Below are 22,745 nucleotides of genomic sequence, written 5' to 3'. Positions count from 1 at the left end.
TATGGCCAATACAGAGAAAGGATTAACAAGGATGATGTCAGAACTGAAACGTTACGCTCATCAGAAAAATTATTATTTAAAAATAAGCAATCAAGAGGAGACCTGATAGATATCTTTCGGACTATGATGGGATGATCAGATAGATATTTCCTGTTGAGAAACACCAAAATTAGCAGCAATAAATAAAAAATAGTCACTACTAAATCCTACAAGGAATTCAGAAAAAAAATGTCATCACTCGACGAGGGCTGAGGATGTAGAACTCAGTATTAAAGGTGTAGTAGTTAGCACTACTACCTCATAGTGCCAAGAACCTAGGTTCGATTCCAGCCTCGGGTGACTGTGTGGAGTTTGCACATTCTCCCTGTGTCTGCGTGGGTTTCCTCCAGGTGCTCTGGTTTCCTTCCACAGTCCAAAGATGTGCAGGCTAGGTGGGTTGGCCATGCTAAATTGCCCGTGGTGTTCAGGGATGTATAGCTTAGATGGGTTGGTGTGGACTTGTTGTGCCAAAGGGCCTGTTTCCACGCTGTAGGGATTCTATGAGTGTAGCTGAGGTGACTAACAAAAATGCATATAAAGGTCAGCTCGATAAACTCCTGAGGGAGAAAATAAAAGAAGAGATTTGCAGAGCATAAACACTAAAATAAAATTAGTGGACCAAAGGGGCTGTTTCTTTGTGTACGTTCTATGTAATTCACTGTAGAATCTAACAAAAAAATGAATACATATAAATACAGAAGGTACTAGAATTATGCAGCTTAGTCATTACTAGTGTTGACCAATCTTTGTCTAGCCCAGGTCTGTACATAAAACATTCCCTCTTATCTTTCTATTGTGAGGTTCCTTTTGCACAAAGAAGAAATTAAATTCTTGTAGATATTTCCAGAGGCAATAAGCCTTTGAATTGAGAGATTATTTTCATGGATTGTCGACATGCATTTGTAATGGAATTCAACAGACCTTACTGACTGTATCAGTCACCAACTTGTAGTGGTTGCATGCCATTTGAATGGGCAACTACGATCCTTTCACAGACTTTAACATGAAAGCCTTACCATCTCCAGAGTCACTGAACACAATGACTTAGTGTAATCTACACCATGTAGAAATGTCATTATTATTTAACTTCTGACTATGCTGGAACTTGTACAGAACAATAACAGATTATCCATTTAGTTCTAATAATGGTTCTTCTGTGTGTTCAGGTGTATACCACCCTCTTTGCTCCTGATAATACTGCATGCATAGTACTAAGTAAAGAAATCTGCTATTCCTTTATCCACATTTCTTATAGCATTTTCTCTTTAACTCTGGATAACTCTATCCCAGGTAGGATCCTTTCATTCACCATTGCAGAGTGGTTTTCTTATTATATTCAGTTGTTTACAACATAATTTTATGTACAATTTAAGATTACTGCCTATTCTGGTTCTCTAGTGCCCATATCCATGCTGTGTGTTCCACTTGCTCTCTCTTTCTGCATATACTGTGGGTCAATGTTAAATTGTAAATACCTAAAATACTAGATTTTAGTAGCAATAATCTTCTGTTCTTCAGGATTTAGATATTGTTGCAATTGTTTGGGAGAAATATCTCACAATAAGTGTTTGTCACCAAATACTTTTAGTCATTTCATGATTAATTTCAGTTAATCATTTCTCTTTGATATTTCTGCATACACCAAACTGCAAGGTCCAATTGTTTTACTGTAAAGGATAATTTACATTCAAATGTAATTCTGCTGAAGCAGCAACATTTAACTAAAGAATATCAAACTGTAAGCCAGAAATGCAAAGGGATGTTAACATAGAAACAGAAGTAGGCCATTCAGACCCATAAGCCTGTTCTGCTTTTCAATGAGATTGCAGCTGATCTGTGGCCTAACTCTATATACCTTCCTGGGGTAGAGGGGTCATCCTGTGTTTTGTTTCAGCATGAAAGCCCTTTAAAGAATTAAGCTTCTCAAGGATCTGTTTGCTGATAGACAGCCACTAAATGATCATATGATCAGTTTGCGTGGGAGACGAACAACAAAGAAGCAAAGTTACCCAACTAGGTTTGTGATAACGAGTGACTCTCTGTCAAGTAGTTTAGTTTTGGAGTTCAAAAGAAGCTCAAGTGAAGGAAACATCTGAGCAAAATTCATTGAAAATTCTGGATCACGGTTAAAAGAATTAATACACTATTAACTAAAAGACTCGACTAACAGTGAGTTGAACGATAGATACAGCCCAGCTAATAAAGAGAGATTTTTGGATGCAAAAACTCCAGAATTCAAGAATATTAGATCAGGGAGAGTTCTGAGCTAAGATCCCTACATTTAAATGACTAGAAATGCCTTAATGAGAAATTTGCAACCTTAACACAGATGAGGGAAATCTAAAGGGCCAACCTTTGCAGTAATAGAGGCCCAGAATGTCTCGGTTTGTACATGAATCACTGAAACATTACTCAGACCAAACAGTTAATCTTACAATACTCAGTAAGTATTTGACTTGCATTTTTGAGATTCAAGTTACTTCAAAAGGTATTGAAAGAAAGTAAAGTCATTTGATTTGGAGTATAAGTGATTGCAATGATTATATTTTTACTATCTTTGGTATAACTGATTATTTAGGAAAACATAGTTATTATAATCAAGTTCTTTGATGTTTCTATAATAAAAATCTTTTCTTTAGACCGTGAACTTTGTGACTTCATTCATTTCCTAAATACCTGAGCTTTTCAGATGCTAAAAAAAACACATTACTGATCTCTACCCTGATCATTACAGTTGTCATACAAACAAAATGCATAAATAATAAAACAATGCTGAAAGGTAATTGATCTGAAACGTTCACTCGGCTTTGCTGCTAGACCTGGTGAGTACTTCTAGCACTTTTTATTTTTATTTTCAGCTTTCAGCATTCACAGTACTTTGCTTTTATAAACTTAATGCAAGCCCAGTCATGGGTTTCTTGGTTCCACCTGAAGTGATTGTTGAGGCCAATTAAATATTCTGCACCAACACAGTAAAATGGGAGAACAAGCCAAGTAAATGCCAAAGTCAGTACATCATCAGTAGGAGCAAATTATTGCAGATGCTGGAATCTGTACTGCAAACAACAAATGCTAGAGATTACAGCAAGTCAGACAGCTTCCACGGAGAGACAGCAAGCTAATATTTCGAATCTAGATGACTCTTTATCAGTACATCATCACATATCTCCAGCCTATCCACACTCTACTCGAGCTCCGTTTAACACAGGTGTTCACTGAAGCAGTCATTCTCATTTAGTATAAAAATCCTACAGGGACAAAAATATATGAGTGAACTCAAAGGTTACATTTGATCCAATTAGCAATCAGTGTAACATGTTGCTCAATAAAAAGGAGGCCTATTTTCACAAATTACATATTATTTGTTGTTGAGGACAATGTACCACCCAGCCGGGACATTGTACAGGGCAAGAGGGAGGAGGTGAACAGCGCAGTTCAAGTGATGACTATAGGACTGCACGAGGCAGGAGACACAGGCCAGACTCTGTGTAGAATGCTCACCTTTTTCAAGGCGCTTTAACCATTATTTTAGCCTCTCCCATGGGTTACAGAGTAAGGTGGGGTTGAAAAGTGGACTCTGTATCCCAGTGGCATGTTGCCTAGTATATCTACAACCACACTTTATGTAGTCTGTAATTAAATGAGTCCACAAACTCCATCACCTCAACTAAAATGACTGAGAATGAGTTTGTGGCCCCAAGCACTTAACATCAACAGCTTTGTGTCAGTGTCTGGATATTTTTTGAAATACTCATGTATTTCAAGTAAAATCCTGTACTTCAACACAAATTTTCAAAGCAGCATTTTTGTGCCAATCTTGCAACTGGCATTTTTAACTTGGTTTAGAAATAAAACAAATGTAGAAGTGCAATGTGTGCCCCATACAGAAAACTATTTCACAATCACTGGCTAAGTATGAGAGTCTTGACCCTCAGCTTTCAGTCTAGGGCTCACTTTCACTCCTGACACTGATTGGCCAGGTGCCAGGACTGGCTATTCAAATGCAATATTTGTGTCTGCCAGAAAGTGCATAGATTCTCCTCCCATTGGTATCACTGTGCTGTGCCCTGTCTGTCTCTCCTGTCTAGGTGATCCTAAGTGTCATGTTTCTCAGATCTCATCAACAGACACAACATTTGCTTTCTTCCCTCAAATGAGCAATGCCAATTGACAGATATATTTAGGATGGATGAATTTCTTTAGATAGGGGCCTGTGACGCAACAATAAATTGGAACTCGCTTTGGTGAAGTTCATGTCCATATATTTTCCAGACTCATCCTGCAGCCCCGTGTACATTTGAAAGTTTGTATCAGTAAGACCAAGTTGCAGTTTTAGTGCTGGGTTTGATTAAACAAAAGTGTCCCCTCTGCAGTTATGGAATCACCAAACTCAGTCATCTGATGGTCTTCGAATTCAGGGAGATAAGAACTCAAGAAGCAGACTTCTTTTAGGATTAAAACACTGCCACCCGGTGGCAGAATCTTGCAGTAGCACACTGCAGCCGTCCAGAGAAAGACTTGAAATTAAACTGCACCTTCCGTGCCCTCAGGGCCTTCCCAAAGCACTTTCAAGCCAACAAGGTGCTTTTAAAGGGACAGTAAGAACTGCAGATGTTGGAGTCAGAGATAACACAGTGTGGAGCTGGAGGAACACAGCAGGTCAGGTAGGTGAAGAAGGGTCCCAACTTGAAACGTCAACTTTCCTGCTCCTCTGATGCTGCCTGACCTGCTGTGTTCCTCCAGCTCCGCAGTGTGTTATCTGAGGTGCTTTTGAAGTAGTGTCAGTGTTTGATTGTGAAGAATATGACAAGCAAACCGCAAAAAACAAGACCTGACAAGTGATAAAATAATGGACGGACAGTCTGTTTTAGAAACAAAAAACAAAGTTGCTGGAAATGTTCAGCAGGTCGGCAGCATCTGTGAACGTTTCAGGTCTGGTGACCCTTCCTCAGAACTGAGAAAGTTCTGAGGAAGGGCCACCGGACCCGAAACATTAACTCTGTTTTCTCCTTCACGGACGCTGCCGACCTGCTGAACATTTCCAGCAACTTTGTTTTTCTTTCCTGATTTACAGCATTCACAGTTCTTTCGGTTTTTACTCTGTTTTATAAATGTTGCTTGAGGAACACTGCTTCGGGTATACTTCCTGACATCTAACCTTTCACCAGTTTTAATTTATGCCTCCTTGATCGAACATTCTGGTCCCCATTGGAAACAGCACTCCAATTTTTTTTCTAATTCACTCGTAGGGCTTTGGCGTTGCTGGCTGGGCCAGCCCTAGTTGCCCTTGAGAAGGTGGTGGTCAATTGCCTTCCTGAACTTCTGCAGTCCACATGCAAAATGTTGACCCACAATGCCTTTCAGGAGAAAATTCCAGGATCTTGACCCATTGACAGATAAAGAACAGCGATATATTTCCAAATCAGGATGGTGAGTGGCTTGGAGGGGAACTTGCAGGTGATGATGTTCCCATGTATCTGCTGGCATTGTCCTTCTGGATGGAACTGGTCATGGGTTTGGAAGGTGCTATCTGAGGATCTTTGTGAATTTCTGCAGTGCATCACGTGGATAGTACACACTGCTGCTACTGAGGGGTAGTGATGGAGGGAGTGGGTGCTTATGGATATAGTGCCAATCAAGTGGACCTCTTTGTCCTGGATGGTGACAAGCGTGAGTGTTTTTGGTCTGCACTCATCCAGGCGAGAGGAAGTATCACACGCCTGACTTGTGCCTTGTCAACACTGGTCAGGCTTTTGGGAGGCAGGAGGCGAGTTACTTGCCACAGTATTCCTAGCCACTCACCTGCTCTTGTGAACACTGTGTTTATGTGGTGAATCTAGTGGGTTTCTGGTCAATGTTGATAGTGGCACAAATGTTACTTGCCACTTATCAGTCCAAGCCTGGGTATAGTCCAGATCTTGTTGCATTTGAATGTGGACTGCTTCAGTATGAGGAGTCGAAAACGGTACAGAACATTTGTCAGTGAACATCCCCATTTCTGATCTAATGATGGAGGGAAGGCCATTGATGAAGCAGCCGAAGATGGTTGGGCCTAGGACACCACCTTGGGGAACTCCTGCAAAGATGCCCTGGAGCTGAGATGACTGACCCCCAAAAACCCCAACCATCTTCCTATGTGGCAGGTATAACTCCAACCAGCAGAGAGCTTGTTTCCCCTGCTACCCACTGATTCCAATTTTCTGAGGGCTGCTTGACTCTGCACTTGGTCAAATGCAGCCTTGATGTCAAGGGCTGTCACTCTCATACGGCTTCTGGAATTCAGCTTTTCATCAGTTGTAATGAGGTCAGGATCTGAGTGGTCCTGGCAGAACTCAAATTGGGCTTCACTGAGCAGGTTATGGCTGAACAAGTGCTGCTTCAAAGCACAGTTGATGACACCTTCCATCATTTTACTGATGATTAAGAGGAGACGGATGGTGTGGTAGTTGGCTGGGGTGGATTTATGTACAGGACATGCCTGGGCAATTTTCCACATTGTTGGGTAGATGCCAATGTTGTAACAGTACTGGAGGAGCTTGCCTAGGGGAGCAGCAAGTTCTGGAGCACAGGCCTTCAGGACTGTTGGCAGAATGTTGTCAGGGCCCATACCTTTTGCAGTGTCCAGTGCCTTCGACCATTTCTTCATATCACGTGGAATGAATCAATTATTGACATCTGTAGTGTTGGGATGCCTGGAAGAGGCCGAAATGGATCATCCACTCGGCACTTTTGGCTGAACATTTCTGCAAATGCTTCAGCCTTATCCTTTGCACTGATATTCTGGGCTGTTCCATCATTGAGGCTGGAGATATTTGTGGAGCCTCCTCCTCCAGGCAGTTTTCAAACTGTCCACCACCATTCACAATTGGATGTAGCGGGACTGCGGTGCTTAGATCTTATCGATTGTTTGAGGGCTCGCTTAGCTCTGTCTATCACTTGCTGCTTACATTTTTTGGCATGCAAGTAGTCCTGTTTGATAGCTTCACCAGGTTGGCATCTCATACTTAGGTCTGCCTGGTGCTGGTCCTGGAGTCTACATTGTTCTGGTGTTGATCTCCTGGCTTGACGGTAATGGCCGAGTGGGGGATATGCCGGGCCATGAGGTTACAGAATGTTCTGGAGTACAATCCTGCTGCTGTTGATGGCCCACAGCGCCTCATGGATGCCCATTCTGGAGCTGCTAGATCTGTGCACAGTCTCTGCCCCATTTAGGACGGTGATAGTGTCACATAATACAATGGAGGTTATTCTCAATGTGCAGGCGGGATTTTGTTTCTACAAGGACTGTGTGGTGGTCACTCTTACCAGTTCTGCTATGGATTGATGCATCTGCGGACAACAGACTGGTAAGAATGAGGCCAAGTATGTTTTTCCCTCTTGTTGGTCCCCTCACTACCTGCTGCAGACGCAGTCTAGCAGCTATGTCCTTTAGGCCACGACCAATTTGATCTGTAGCACTGCTGCTGAGCCACTGTTGGTGGTGGGCATTGAAATTCCCCACCCAGAGTACATTTTGTGCCCTTGTCACCCTCTGCTTCCTCTAAGTAATGTTCAACATGGAGGAGTACTGGTTCATCAGCTGAGGGAGGGTGCTATGTGATAACCAGCAGGAGGTTGTCCATGTTTATCCTGAAGCCCAAGGGTCAATGTTTGGGGCTCCCAGGGCAACTCCCTCCTGACTGTATACCATTGTGCTGCCACCTCTGCTGGGTCTGTCCTGCCGATAGGCTAGGTAACAGTGGTGTCTGGGACATTGTCTGTAAGGTAGAATTCTGTAAATATGACTATGTCAGGCTGTTGCTTAGCTAGTCTGGAAGATGGCTCTCTCAATTTTAGCACTAATCCCCAGATGTTAAAAAAGGGACTTTGCAGGGTTGACAGGGCCGTTTCCGTTGTCTTTTCCAGTGCCTAGGTCTATGCCAGGTAGTTTGTCCAATTTCATTTCCTTCTTGACACTTTGTAGCGATTGATACAATTGAATAGCTTGCTAGGCCATTTCAGAGGGCAGTTGAGACTCGACCACATTGCTGTGGGCCTGGAGTCACATGTGGGCCAGACCAGGTGAGGGGTGACAGAATCTCCTCCTTGAAGAGATTAGTGAGCCAGGAGTTTTTTCTGACAAATTACACTGATTGCAAAGTCATCAGTAGACTCTTAATCCCAGATTTTTAAAATTGAATTCAAATTCCACCATCACTTGTAGCAGGTTTGCACCCGGGTCCCTACAACTTTAGCTGAGTTTCTGAATTAATAGTCCAGCATTAATACCAGTAGGCCATCACATCCCACAGTTAGGAGCAACATCATCTGAGTCAGAAAACTAAGAGTTAACAACTTGAACTCCAGAAACAGGAGCTCCAAACGTTAGGCCAGTACTTCAGCACAGTTCCCAAAGAGCACTACGCCTTTGGAAATGCTGGCGTTCAGATGAGCCTGGGGCCTGCATGCAGTCACAAATGGACAGGCCAACATGGATTCAATATGTCAAATGGCCACCTTCTGTGTTTAATTGTTCTACAAAAATATCCATGCCAAAATTTGATAAATAACATGGCAGTTATTGTCCTGGCCAACACTTGCACCTCCATCGACAACACCAAAGAACGGGTTATCTGGTATCAAATGTGCTGTTTGTTGCAAGACCAAATCGGGGACAGAATCACCTAAGTTGCAAAATTAACTGCACCTTAAAAGTACTTCATTCGCAGTAAAGTGATCTGGGATGTCCTGAGGTCATAAAAGGTGTTATATAAATGCACATTCCCTTCCATATCTTTTCTAGGGGGTGTTTTACAATAAAGGACAAGTCAGTCTATGTACCGCATTCACTTGCTGTTTTGTCTTGTACCTTCACTCTTTATCTACTTCATGCTCTACTTTCAACTGGAACGAGTGTCCAAGACATGGATTGTAGTGGTGAACAGAACCAAGAGAAGAAAATTCACGACTAAAATCCCTGATACAGTGCATCTGTGTATCGTCACAATCTGACCTTTCTGCTGAAGGGACATTTGTTTCTGTGCTGACCAACATCACCTTAAACTTAGCACATCCTGTTTCTTATACTTTTCAGCAAATGTAATTTTACTGTTAAGCCCAAATAGATTTTACATTCTCTGTCTCTCTTGTGGGCCTATTGTTATTAAAACTTGTTACATTTGCATAGTGCATTAAATGTAGTAAAACCCTCAAATCAACTCGCAGAAGTGCATTTGGATAGAACTTGAAAGAGTGGTCAGGTGAAAAGTGGCCAAAAGCTTGGTGAAGAGATGGCTTAAAGGAAAGACACACAGGAAGGTAGAAAGCTTAGGAAGCAACTCCCGGAGTTCAAGAATATGGAAGTGAAGGTTATTGGAGATACAAGAGCAGTCATTGAGGAATACAAAGTTCTCAGATGATTGTGAAGCTTAAGGAGATAAAGGTAAGGACAGTAGACCCTATGGTGGAATTGAACATGAGGATGACCACTTATTATAACAATAGAAAAAAATGGTGTCTGTAGACATTCAGGCGGGTCCTTTACACTGAAGCTGAACCTTTCTCAAACTAGTCCAGTATATATTGTGTACAGACCTAATTGCCTGTGCATTGAGCTGCCATCTACTGGTAACAATATGCATTGGAACATCCGAAAAAATAACAAGCTGGTTTCAATGCTCACTTGCCTCTATGGGATTTCAGATCTCTGCTCTGGATAAGTGGCAACGAGTAGAAATTGTCCATCAGGAGACAGGAAGGAAAGAAAAATAATTAATGGCTGGAATCATCCTCTGTAACTCTGTGGCAGCTGGTTGAGGTTATCACTGGAAGACAGGTTGTTACCGCGCTCTTGTACAGATAGGTTTGTTCAAGCTCACATATTGATGCTTCATTTAGTAAAGACCATAGAGTCATGGAGGAATGCATAAAAAACTGAAAGTCAGTATTTCCAATATTTTGCAGTTATCTTATATCTTGGGCATCAATCAGATAGCAACCTTTTCCAACATCTTAAAACAAGTTAAATAAATTCAGTCCAACATATATCAGACAGGACAATCAGCAAACCAAAATAAATGTAAATGCTATAATAGGGATCAGTGGCCGCAACTCGAACATCCCATTTGTGGGTAACAATTACTTGAGAACATGGACAGAATGTCAAATGCTAATGGACAGAAGGAGGTAGTTGAACACTGAATAATGGTTTTGCTTCTCCCCCTCCAAATACATCTCCAAACTAACAAACACACGCGCTGAAACATGCAGGACAGCAATTCAAGACATCATAATCCACATTACACAGCAGCCCTAACAACCTGAGTTCTTCTTAGAACTGTCATGAACAGCTGGGATATTACATTGAATGGTGACTGACACAACACAAACCATGCAGTCAGAACTCACTTGCGAAGGCTCCACGGATGGGTTATAAAATCAATATCACTGGCTATTTTGCCTAATTCACTGCCTCTGATGCATGCCCTCTGTTTGTCACCTTTAAAAAGCAATGATCTCACTGCACTTTCAGCTGCATCTGTTGTTCTACATACAGACTACTGAACCTATTGATTAGAGTTCAGCCTTAATGATTGTAGAGAGGCACATATAAAAATAGACCTCATGTACAGCAAAGCTTGTGATAGGACTAATGGTAGGACCAAAATGACGAACGAGTAAAAACAGTACTTACTGTAAAACGTGTAAATATTTTCAACATAAAAATACTACATGTTGTACATTATTTTGTGTGGCTCCTGATTAGAGGTGCAATTTCTATGGTACACAGATTTAGTAAACTTATATTAATGCTAAAGGCTTTTCATAACCCAAACCATAACATTTCCCAAAGGGTACGCTCTCTTCACTGAAGTGTGGAAACAATAACTTTGATTGTGGAACAGGAGTCACAATTCATACAAGTACAGCTATTTCCTGAGTTGTACCCAGACGATGATCCATGTTGGATTCATATATTGACCAGTATTCTTAAGGATTGACCATCTTTTTCATTGAAAACATAATCCTTTCTAGTAACAGTCAGCAAACAATTCCTGTCGAACTGCTGACACAAAGTGTTGAATTAGATTTCCATTTGTTAATTGCGTCAAAAACAATCAGGAACAGGGAATATAAAATGTCCTCCCCCCACCTCCACACATGGAGTGAGAATGGATACATACTCCTATTTTGTATCAGTGCCAACTCTTAGCACACCAGATATCACAAATGTTAAATGGTAACACCAAAATAATATTGACAATATATTTTGAGCCCAAACTGTCAAAGTTTCACACAAAATGTAATCAAGGTCATTCTCGAGGGGCTGTGTACAAAAGTGAATTATTGCAATCTCTTTGTAGCAATAGCAGGAAATCAATTTCAAAAATATTTTCTGATGTCTGAAACAATGCTAGTCAAGAAAACGTAGAATGCAGCCTGGACTGAACAATAGGGTTTTCCCTTTCGTCCAATTTTCTGTCCTGAAGGCACTGATTCCTTATCTGTTTCCATGGTGCACTGTCTACCTGTATCTCCTCAGGTTTTATCATTGGTATTGGTGCTATCAGTCTGTTCAGCAGTGACTCAAAGCTCTCCTGATCATGTCCTCAAATATCATCCATACATGTTCTTTTCCACAGGTGTCTGAATTAAACCACAAACCACTTGGGGCACAAGGTAGGGCAACATCAATAATAACAGCACTTCTTGTTTACGGAGAGTAAATGATGGCTGGGGTTCCTGCTACAAATCTCAATAAGGGTTTTTGGTTTAATTCCAGACACTAATCTCCACAAGCTATACGCTGGGCTCCACAATGTTTCAGTGAGCTCATTAAGTTTAGAAGAGTTTAGAGGACATTTAGAAGTTGAGAAGATGGAGAAGTGATCTCGTTGAAACATACAGGATTCTTAAAGGGCTTGACAAGGTAAATGCTGAGAGATAACACAATGTTGATCTGGAGGAGCGCAGCAGGCCAGGCAGCATTAGAGGAGCAGGAAAATTGACGTTTCGGGTTGGGACCCATCTCCGGAAATGGGGGAGGGGGACGGGAGCTCTGAAATAACTAGAGACTGAGGGTGGGGCTGGGAAATGTAGGTGGGATGGTGACAGGTGAGTCCAGGTAGGCAGTGGTAGGGATCCGTCAGTGAGCTGGGAGGAGCAGATGGGTAGCAGAGAAGATGGACAGGTTGCGTCAGGTCAAGGAGGCGGGGAAGAGAGGGAGGGTTGGTCATGGATGAGGCTGGGGTGGGGAGATTTTGAAACTGGTAAAGTCCACATTGAGACCATTGGGTCTCAAATCTCCTCAAATCTGCCCACCCCTGGCCTCATCCCATGACCAACCCTCCCCTGTCATCCCTCCCTCCTTGACCTGACACAACCTGTCCATCTTCTCTCCCACCAAACCGGTCTTCCCAACACACTGACCGATCCCCAAAACCAACCTGGATTCACCTAACACCATCCCACTTATCTTCCCCAGCCCCATCCCTCCTCTCTCTATTTATTTCATGGCTCCCTTACCCCTCCCCTATTTCAGAAGAAGGGTCCTGACCCGAAATGTCAGCTTTCCTGTTCCTCTGATGCTGCCTGGCCTGCTGCGCTCCTCCAGCTCCATACTGCGTTATTTCCGAATCCAGCATCGGCAGTTCTTACTATCTCTTCACGCTGAGAGGATGTTTTCCCTCATGGGAGAGTCTAGGGTCAGACAGCATAGTCTCAGAATTAAACGGGGGCCAATTTAAGGGCGAGATGTGGAGGCATTTATTCTCTTAGAGGGCCAAGAGTCTTTGGAACTCCTTACCTCATTTAGGTGTGGCTCCAGTGTGTTTGTATATATTTAAAGCTGAGATAGATAGGCTCTTAATCAGTCGGGAAATCAAGGGGCACAGGGAAAAGGCAGGAAAGTGGATGTGAGGAACAGCAGATCAACCATGATCCTATGGAATAGTACAGCAGGCTCAAGAGGACAAATGACCTTCTGCTGTATATACACACACACATAAGCAAAGTCTCTTGGGCACATTGTTCAGTCTGTGTGATTTGTTGGATCTTAGTTGGGGCCTGTAAAATGGGTTTGCTGATTATGATGGGGAAGGGAAAACATCTGGCAGAATAGCTCCTGATTGTTGCAGTGAGAGCACATAGTTGGGCATTGGTCAAAAATTACAATAGCTATAACGCCTTCAGCCTGTCAGCAACCACCTGTTAAACCTTACACTAACAGCCACCTCAGACTGGTACTAGAGGACAAATACAATCCATGCACCTTAACTGGGGCGGCAGGAATTGTGAGGCCCAAACAAAATACAAGCAGTGCACACAAAAATCTAATCATCACTAGATATTCAACATTCAGTGATATCAATGTCATTGGTCCTGAGAACAGGATGGCCATCCCCATCAATAAAAGTGGCCTTTATTCAATACAGCAACAACAAATCTGCTTCATCATCAAGTGTACAACCACAGTTTGCATCATCATCAGTATTATCTGTCCAGACTTCAGGCACACTCCACTCAGCAACACTAATACTGCCAGCTCAGAGATGCTCTTACAAATACTCACAGCTCGAGCTGTACATAACACTGTTCATGTAACCAGCTCCTGCACTGTCAACAGGAGAACATTCCCACTCACATCAGCTCTGAAAGAACAATGTACATCCTCCCCCATGACACTGGCACCAACAGTGCGGCTGATGGTCACTGTCACTGTTGTTTCTGCAACCAACATGAAAATAACTTCGACTTCCTTACCAGCTTCGGATCTTGGTTCTTCTCCTGGTGCACAGTGCGCCTGGAGTACATTTTCTTCTCATTCTGTTTCTTGGTCTTTGAGGTCAACTGGGTCATGTCCCTGATTTTCCTCTGTGTCTTGCTTGGGGATGCAGGAGGATGCTCCTTTTCCACACTGTAAGATCCCTGTCATGTATAAAGGAGAGCTGGGAGTAAGTCATCAGAGAAGCTCCCTTTCATACTGTTAAATTTTGGGCAAAACCTAACAAGTGAGTAGGATGTACAGCCCCGTTTCTACCTGCTAGCAGGCATAAAATTAGGCTATTCCCCATTTATTTCCACTGATTTTTTGTCACCGCTCACAAAGACAGAATTCCTGATTAACAATCTGGTACTGAAGCACTGGTGTGCAGAGTCACACAATCAGAAAGTACATGCCCCAGTGACTGAAATACTCAGTTCCCGATCTTTACCATACTGAAATCTAAAGCTGCTGCATTTCTAGTAGAAGGAGTGGGATAAATAAAAGGACGATAAGACATCATTCTGACTACCATCAGCCACCTTTAGAAGCACCTTAAGCAGCAACCCACCTAATCTCTCTCTAGGAAAGAGAAACAAGAATATTAAATAATAATTATGCATGTAAAACCGCTCAGGCCTCTACTACTAGAGGGGACTGTTTTAATCGAAGTCAGAAAGCACTTGAAATAAGAAGAAAGCCATGTTAACATTCACACAGAAACATGCCCATGCTATAACACACACAGACAGGGAATTGTTTTGCACAGAGTGCTAGGGTGTGCAAGTTTGAGATGATGAGTGCATCTCTTTAGATTTGTTTATTCCGAGTTCGATAAAGAAAACAGCCATTTGTTTCTAAGTTAAATTACATAATATTCATGAATAACTGGTCGATGCCCACGGCGTTGCTTGTGGCTAATCAAGATCAGTTTGAATTGTTTTGGTCGAGCAGGGTCAGAAATGGCAGATAATGTAAGTAACTATGTGAATGGGAGGGAAAATAGATAAATGAGGCAAAGGAGGAGGAATGGAGGGTGGTAATAAAACAGATAGTGAAAGGAAGGTAAAGCAAAGGAGAGACAGGGAGCAAGAGTGGGAAGGTAAAATGGGGGAGGGGACAGAGAAGGTGGAAGAATGAGGAGAATGTGTGCGAATCTCTCACACGGAAGAAAAATGAAATGGTTTAAAAGTCTTCCTATCAAACGACTGGCAGCTGGGCTGAATGATATTTTATCTAGAAATGACACTCTTTCCTCCACACTCCTTTCCTTTTAGCAGAGATGCTGCAGCTTTAACTTTCAATAGAATACAGATCAGGGACTAAGTACAGAGGTGGCTCAGTAATGCACTTTCTGATTGTCCGATTCTTCAAGTTACTTCTTCAGTGCTGAGTTATGCTGCATTTACCAAATGTTCTGACTTTGTCACTGGAACAAGCAACCTGTGTCAAAGGTTACTTCAAAAAGGTTCAAAAGTCATGCAGCAGGGTGGGTAGAAATCATTTAGAAGTGAAGCAGATAAAGTGTGCATCAGGTAGCTCAGTTTCGCTTCAGTGTCATGCTGAATACTGTAAACAGTGTGGGTTCAATTTCCAGGTAGGGTAAAGGGGTCTTGAAGGTGATCTCCTCACCTTGCCCCAGAATAATATGTGGCGTAAGCCTTGGGCAATAAGTACACGGAATGAAATGGCAAGAAATAAGTAAAAGTTGCTTACATCACAAGGGTAACATATTCAAAGTTGTAATGATAGAAAATTAGCTTTCAGCTTTTCCGCATGCAAATATAAGAGCACATCTTTTAAGAACTACAGCACAACCTAATCAGAATCCCCTGGCAGACCAAAACCTCACAGTAAACAGTGGAACTCTTAGACAATCTAGCCATACACAAGATGTTAAGTTTCTTTCTAACTGTTTAGGTGAATGAGGTAGGTAACTACATTTCATACCAGTTGAGGAATCCAACCTTAAGCAATATTAACACAGTATTGTATTTGCTGAAAAAAATTAATGGTTTCTCATAGAATTGTGAGTGGTTAAGATGGTAAAGGCAGCATACGGCATGCTTGCCTGTAATCGGTCAGGGCTTTGAGCATAAAAGTTGGCAAGTCAGGTTGCAACTGTGTAATAGCTTGGTCAGGCCACATTTGGAGGACTGTGTGTTGTGTTGGTTGCCCTACTGTAGGAAGGACGTGGAGGCTCGGAGAGGTTGCAGAAGAGGTTTACCAGGATGTTGCATGGATTGGAGTGTACGAGCTGTAAGGAGATGCTGGACAAACTTGGACAAACTTGGGTTGTTTTCACAAGAGTGTCGGAGGCTGGGGATAGAAGTGCACAAAATTATGGGGAATATGGACAGTTGGAGTTTCTTTCCCAGGATGAAAATGTCAAATACTGAGGGCACAGGTTTAAAGGTGGGAGGGAAAAAAGTTAAAGGAGATGTGCGCATCAAGTTCTTTTTTTTTTTACACAGAGTGCCTGGAATGTGCTGCTTGGGGAGGTGATACGATAGTATGTTTAAGCGGCACTTAGAAGGAGACATGAACAGGCAAAGAATAGAAGGATTCTGGCCAAGTACAGGCAGATGCAATTAGTTTAGAACAGATGTGGTGGGCCGAAGGGCTGATACCTGTGCTATACTGCTCTATTTTCTAATCATAGAATGGTTGCGGCACAGGAGGAAACATTTCCACTTATTTGTGCCACTTCTCTACAAGAGTAACTCACCTCATCCCTTGCCTTTTTCCAGTGGCCCTGCACTTTCTCTTCTCCTCAGATAACTGTCCAATTCCCTTTTGAAAGCCAAGAATAAATCTGCTCCAACACACTTGCAAGCAAATTCTAACTGCTCACTGCATAATATAATTCATCCTTATAACTGCTTCTTTTTCTAATCACATTAAATTGGGGCTCGCTGGTTCTCAATCGTTCCATTATCAGGAACACTATTTCTCTGTCCTAATCCCTCATGATTTTGAATACCTTTATCATATCTTCACGTAAACTTTCCCTTCAATTGATCATGTTATTTAGCTGCTCATTTTGCACAGACAATTTTTTTTTCAGTCTCTCAATCAACATTGCTCACCCCTTGATCCTCTGTCATTGACAGCATTACACATACCATTGTTTCTGAGACTCTGCTTTGAGCTTCCCCAGTTGAGTAGTTCTTTCTTCCTTCATGGCCTCTGAAGTTTGATGCTCCTTCGGTCAGACTATCGACCGCCTTTTGTATCTGCTTGCAACCTTCCAAAAGCCTTGACATTGTAAACTCCGAGACTGACTGTTTTGGATCTTTCGAAAATTCATTCTTGACCCGAGGAGATTTCTGTTCATAACCTTCTTTATGGACTGTAGGTCTGTTTCCTACTGTTGGACACATCTCATCATCAACTGACATCTCAACATACTTTTCATTCTCCAAAATAAAGTGTGGTGAATTGTGAACCAGTATTCTTGGTCTGATCAAATAATCCAACACGCCAGTTTTACTGTCAGGGCAATGACCATCAAATACTTGAGGTGAACGTTCTTTCTCAATGGGGGTTATTTCTAACTTTCTTTCTTCACTCCTATTTTTTCTTTGCCTTGGCTTTGGACCACTCTGATCTTCCTCTCTAAGTTTTCCTTTCTCTCTGCTACCATTCGATTTTAGCCCATTTGTCACAGCCTTAGCCTGTTCCACCTCCCCATGCCTTATATATGTTGAGGATGGTCTGCTTTTCATCTTGTCATGCTTAGGCCACCTGTTTAAACTGGCAGGTGTGCTGGTCAAAGTATCCATTTCTTGGATTTGTTTACCCTCCGATTTCTGACCATTTGAACAAAGATCACTCTTTTCCAATTTATCATATTCATTGTAGGCTAAGGATGGAGTGCTCTTCCATCTCCCATCCTTGGATTGTCTCTTAAAAAGAGCAGGCACACCATCAGACACATCCTTTTTAATTTCCTCATCACAACAGTCTTTTATTCTATCAGTTTTCATATAAGTCTTTGCTTCATGCGACGTAAACGATGAGCTCTTCTGAATTTTCACATTTGGAGATTTTCTTTCAGCTAGCTTCGAAGAGATGGGCTCTCGAGCCATGCTTACAGACTTTCTGTATTCAGCCATCAATACATCTAGGTCTAAGACACTATTATGCTGCAAGTGTTTTTTATTCAGTACTTCAGCTGTATTTTTGTCCTTATCTGATGAAGATAATATTTCAATGACATGATCAGCAGATTGTGTCATCTTTTTGGATGATTGTTCATTATAAAGACTAGAGACATAAGAACTGGTCAGCAAAGGAGTTTTCCAAGGACTGGAATGGTCATTATACATTTTATCATGATAAAGAGAAGACTTTGACTCTTTATTCTTGCTTTTAGTCATTTCTTTCCCCCAATCCGCCATCAAAGTATCAAGATCTAATATAGTATGCCTGTTATGACGTGAGATAACCTTGCTCTTTCTTAACTTCTCAAACTCTGCACTTCTTGGGTCTTTTGTGCTTGGTGTTAAATGGCTTTTCTTTGAAGAATAATCCTCTCCACTTATACATGGCATGTCCAGGAATGCATCAGTCAACAGGGTTATTTTAGGTTTGGCTGAAGCAATTAACTTAGGGTGACTTCTAAGGTTCTCTTCAGGGAACACATCTTTTGATCTATCAACTGGCTGACTGTCTGAAGGAGGCAGTAGTTCAGATGTATATCTGCGTTTCGAATAACTCATTCCAGGTGAAAAATCAGAGATGTGATCTTCTGAAGAGGATTTAAAGATGGGCTCCAGATGTGTCTTTTTCTTTCTGTTATCCTTCCCTTCCTTTGGCTGGACGTTCGCACTGAATTCTTTAATTCTATCATCTTGCTGCAACACCCTTGTTCCTTTATATCCTTCTACATCATTACTGCCTTTTGCATCTTTCACATCAACATACCCAGCAGAGGACAGGCACTCTTGATTGGCAGCTTCATCATCCTTTTTCAAACGAAATTCTTTAAAGCTGTCTTTTGACACGAGTAATAGTTCCGTGTTACGGTGGGAACTGGGCTGAATCTTTTTAATATTCTTCTTTTCACCCTTATCTGAGTCCACTACAGCTGGGGTTCGTACCTCAATATGAGATGACTGATTCTGAATAGGGTTCAGCACCTCAGCTACTTGAATTTGAGAATTTGGTGCAGTCGGTGGTGTCTGAAGGGTTGAATTGCTCTCAGCTGGAAGAGACTGATTCCAATATCCCTTTGCACCAGAAACATTCCCTTCGAGTTTGGTTTGGTTCTTTGGAGAATGTGACTTCCTCCTGCTGTGAATTGTGACTTTGTCTTCAATTGCTGTAGGGGGGGCACTGACTGCTTTCTCATTTGCATCTTGCAAGACATCAATTTTAGTTGTGGGTAATAACAAATCAGAAATGTTTTGTGCAGTAACTTTTGAGGAAGGAGGAGCATTTACCGAAAACCTGGGAACTCTTTCTTCCCCAGATTTGAAATGAGTCTTTCTTTGCTCCCCTAAGGCTGCAGCTTCGAGCTCCAAAGGCTTAGTTTTATTGGGCTCTGTATCATTACACATCACTTCAGATGATATTTTCAATGTAGTGTAATGTTTCAGCTCAGGCTGAGCAATGTGCTCTGATCTCTTGCTTTTATCGAAGGACTGTATAAGATCTTCTGAATGCAAAACCTCTGGTACTTTGTGACGCTGGATCTCATTTTCAACAACAGAGACTTTTACAGTTTTTATGCGTAAGTCAGAGTCCACAGCTGAAGTGACTGTTTTCTGTCCACCTGAACTGTGTGCGCTAACCCTGGTCATTGAAGCATTACTTGCAGGCTCACTGCTGACATTTATTTGTCTCTTCATCATCTCGTCCTTCCTGTTGAAGGTGTTTCTCCTGCTTATTTTCTCAGAGTGAGTTTTATCATCTGAGGCAAGGTTATCAAAGACCTGGCTCACTTTCTTCACTGACTGACGTCTGCTCCACCTAAATTCAGTGGCAGTGTCCATCAAGTGCTTTTCATTCTTTGTCTAAAAAGACACAAAAAAGAGCAGTTCAGCATTTGACAATAGCATATTGATTATGAGGAGCTAGAAACCTGACATTAAGGATAATGGGCATACATTCCAGTTGACAACTAATGGTAAGCCCCAGGTCTGCACAAGGCCTCAGCTTTTAGCTTCATTGCCAAATTACTCAGGTGCAGGACTGGAGACCTACATATACATGTTTGCCAACAATACTCAGTTAGGTGGCATAGTCAATGTTGCAGACTGGCAACAAAAGTTGCAAAACTGGGCCAGATTATACACAGTCCAAAGTGAGAGGTCATCTACTTTGGTCCCAAGAAATGCACAAACAACATATGAATTAGGAGCAGGAGGAAGCCATCTGGCCCTCCAATCCTGCCCGGCCATTCACTATAATCATGACTGATCCTCTGCATGAATGCTATATTCTTGTTTTCTTTCAACATGCCTTGACACTTTTAAACATCAAAAAAAAAACTCTCTTCCCCCATCCCTTCTTAAACAATGGGGTGACAATTGCGACCTTCTAATCTGCAGGAACCATTCTGCAATCTAAAGAATTTTGGAAGATGGTCATCAGTACATCCAATGTCCCCAGATCTATCACTTCCACCACTCTGGAATGTGGGTTATTAGATCCCAAAGCCTACTCAATTCTCAGTTCCATTCATTTCTCAAACACTACATTTTTACCAATACTACTGCCTTTCATTTCCTCAGTCTCCCTCGTCATTTAGATTTCTAATTCTAGGAGATTTCTTGTATCTTCCTCAGTGAAGGCTCAAACTAATCATTTAGTTTCTCTGCCATTTCTCTGTTCCCAGTCATGCTCCTGTTTGTAGGACTGATATTTGCCTTAGTCAAACTTTTCACTTTTACATACCTACGGAAGTTTTTACAGTACTATTTTATATTTTTTGTTAATCTGTATTCATATTCCATTTTCCCTACCAGTTTTGACTGTGTCTCCCACAATTCCCGCAACTCATCCCTCACACACCCTCCCCGCAATAACAACCAAAAAAGAATCCCCCTCGTCCTCTGCAATCCGACCCCACCACCAAAGACATTTTTCGCTCCCCACCCTTATCTCCTTTCCAGAGGGACGACTCTCTCCGTGACTCCCTTGTTCGCTCCACACTCTCCTCCAGCCCCACCACACCCGGCACCTTCCCCTGCAACCGCAGGAAGTGCTACACCTGCCCCCACACCTCCCCCCTCACCCCCTTCCCAGGCCCCAAGAAGACTTTCCACATCAAGCAGATGTTCACCTGCACATCCGCTAATGTGGTACAATGTATCCGCTGTTCCCATTGTGGCCTCCTCTACATAGGGGAAACCAAGTGCAGGTTTGGGACCGCTTTGCAGAACACTTACGCTCAGTTTGCAATAAAAAACTGCACCTCACAATTGTGAACCGCTTCAACTCCCCCTCCCATTCCTCAGACGACATGTCCATCATGGGCCTCCTGCAGTGCCACAATGATGCCGTCCGAAGGTTGCAGGAACAGCAACTTATATTCCACTTGGGAACCCTGCAGCCTAATGGTATCAATGTGGACCTCACCAGCTTCAAAATCTCCCCTTCCCCTACTGCATCCCAAAACCAGCACAGCTCGTCCCCGTCTCCCTAACTTGTTTTTCCTTTCACCTATCCCCTCCTCCCACCTCAAGCCGCACTCCCATTTCCTACCTACTAACCTCATCCCGCCCTCTTGACCTGTCCGTCCTCCCTGGACTGACCTATCCCCTCCCTACTTCCCCACCTACACTCACCTTTACTGGCTCCATCCCCGCCCCTTTGACTTGTCTATCTCCTCTCCACTTATCCTCTCCTTCATCCATCTTCTACCGCCTATCCCTCTCTCCCTATTTAATTCAGAGACCCCCTTCCCCTCCCCCATTTCTGATGAAGGGTCTGGGCCTGAAATGTCAGGTTTCCTGCTCCTCTGATGCTGCTTGGCCTGCTGTGTTCATCCAGCTCTACACCTTGATATCTCAGATTCTCCAGCATCTGCAGTTCCTATTATGTTTGTCTTCATTTGTTGTTTTCTCAATTATGCTAATCCTCAGGTTTACTTGCTAACAACATTATAGGCCTTCTTAAAAAAAACATACAATTTCCAAGTGATCTCTCACCTCTACAGAATACAGTTTTCCCAACATCTCTTCATAAGATAGTCATGCCATTCCAGGAACAAGTCTGGTGAACATTCGTAGATACCAGTAATATCTTTCCTAAGGTAAAAGTCCAAAATTACAAACACTGCTCCAGGCAGGGTCTAGTCATGAATCTATACAACTGAAGAAAGACTTTGCTTCTCCTGTACTCAAATACTGTTGTGATAAAGGTTAGCATACCTTTTCACATTGTCGTACCCTTCCACATATTTTTCCAATTCACTTTAGGCAATTTGCTCCTCATAGCATCATAATTTCCTTTGCTCAAAATTGGCAACCTGGCCACAGATTGAAGTACCTTATTTTCAAACCAATGTAAAATTCTGCCATATTATTGCCATTACTCCTTCAAGGGTCTTTTACAGCAAGATTATTAAGTGGCCTTTTCTCATTGCACAAGATTTTAAAAAGTTAATTCCTCAACATACTGCTCTAGAAAACCATCCCTAACACATGTCAGAAACTCATCCTGCGCAGCATTAGTACTCATTCACTTAATCTAGTTGATAATATAATTATACATGCAGGTTGAAGTCACCCATGATTCCTGTATTACCCCCAGCTACAGATTCTTCTAACTCCTGATTATTACTGTCCTGTATCTCTATTGGTGAAATATAAAGAACTCCATTCAAATTCTTCACTTATTTTTCTGATTTGACATCCTCCCTTGAAGTACTGATTCTATCCCATATTATCAGTACAGTAACACCTCCATTTTCTTTTATCCCCAAGCTTCCTAAATGTTGACTATACTTGATTAT

The 22,745-nt window shown here is 42.2% G+C and overlaps 1 protein-coding gene across 3 annotated transcripts in view; it reads right to left on the bottom strand.

Annotated features, from left to right (window-relative positions):
• Positions 1-22,745, bottom strand: part of LOC125464051 (uncharacterized) — a 192,504-nt gene that overhangs the window by 110,273 nt on the left and 59,486 nt on the right. For all 3 annotated transcript variants that reach the window (XM_048556040.2, XM_048556041.2, XM_059655000.1), the window contains exons 4-5: positions 16,906-19,800; positions 13,780-13,944 (exon numbers count right to left, since the gene is read on the bottom strand). In XM_048556040.2, coding sequence (XP_048411997.2) covers positions 13,780-13,944; positions 16,906-19,800 — 3,060 coding nt within the window. The remainder of the gene's footprint in view (positions 1-13,779; positions 13,945-16,905; positions 19,801-22,745) is intronic.

Source organism: Stegostoma tigrinum, chromosome 26 (genome assembly GCF_030684315.1).
Source record: "Stegostoma tigrinum isolate sSteTig4 chromosome 26, sSteTig4.hap1, whole genome shotgun sequence".
In the NCBI taxonomy this organism is placed as follows: Eukaryota; Metazoa; Chordata; class Chondrichthyes; order Orectolobiformes; family Stegostomatidae; genus Stegostoma; species Stegostoma tigrinum.
The sequence above is the reverse complement of the archived record's forward strand: the minus strand, read 5'-3'. Positions and strand labels throughout refer to the sequence as shown.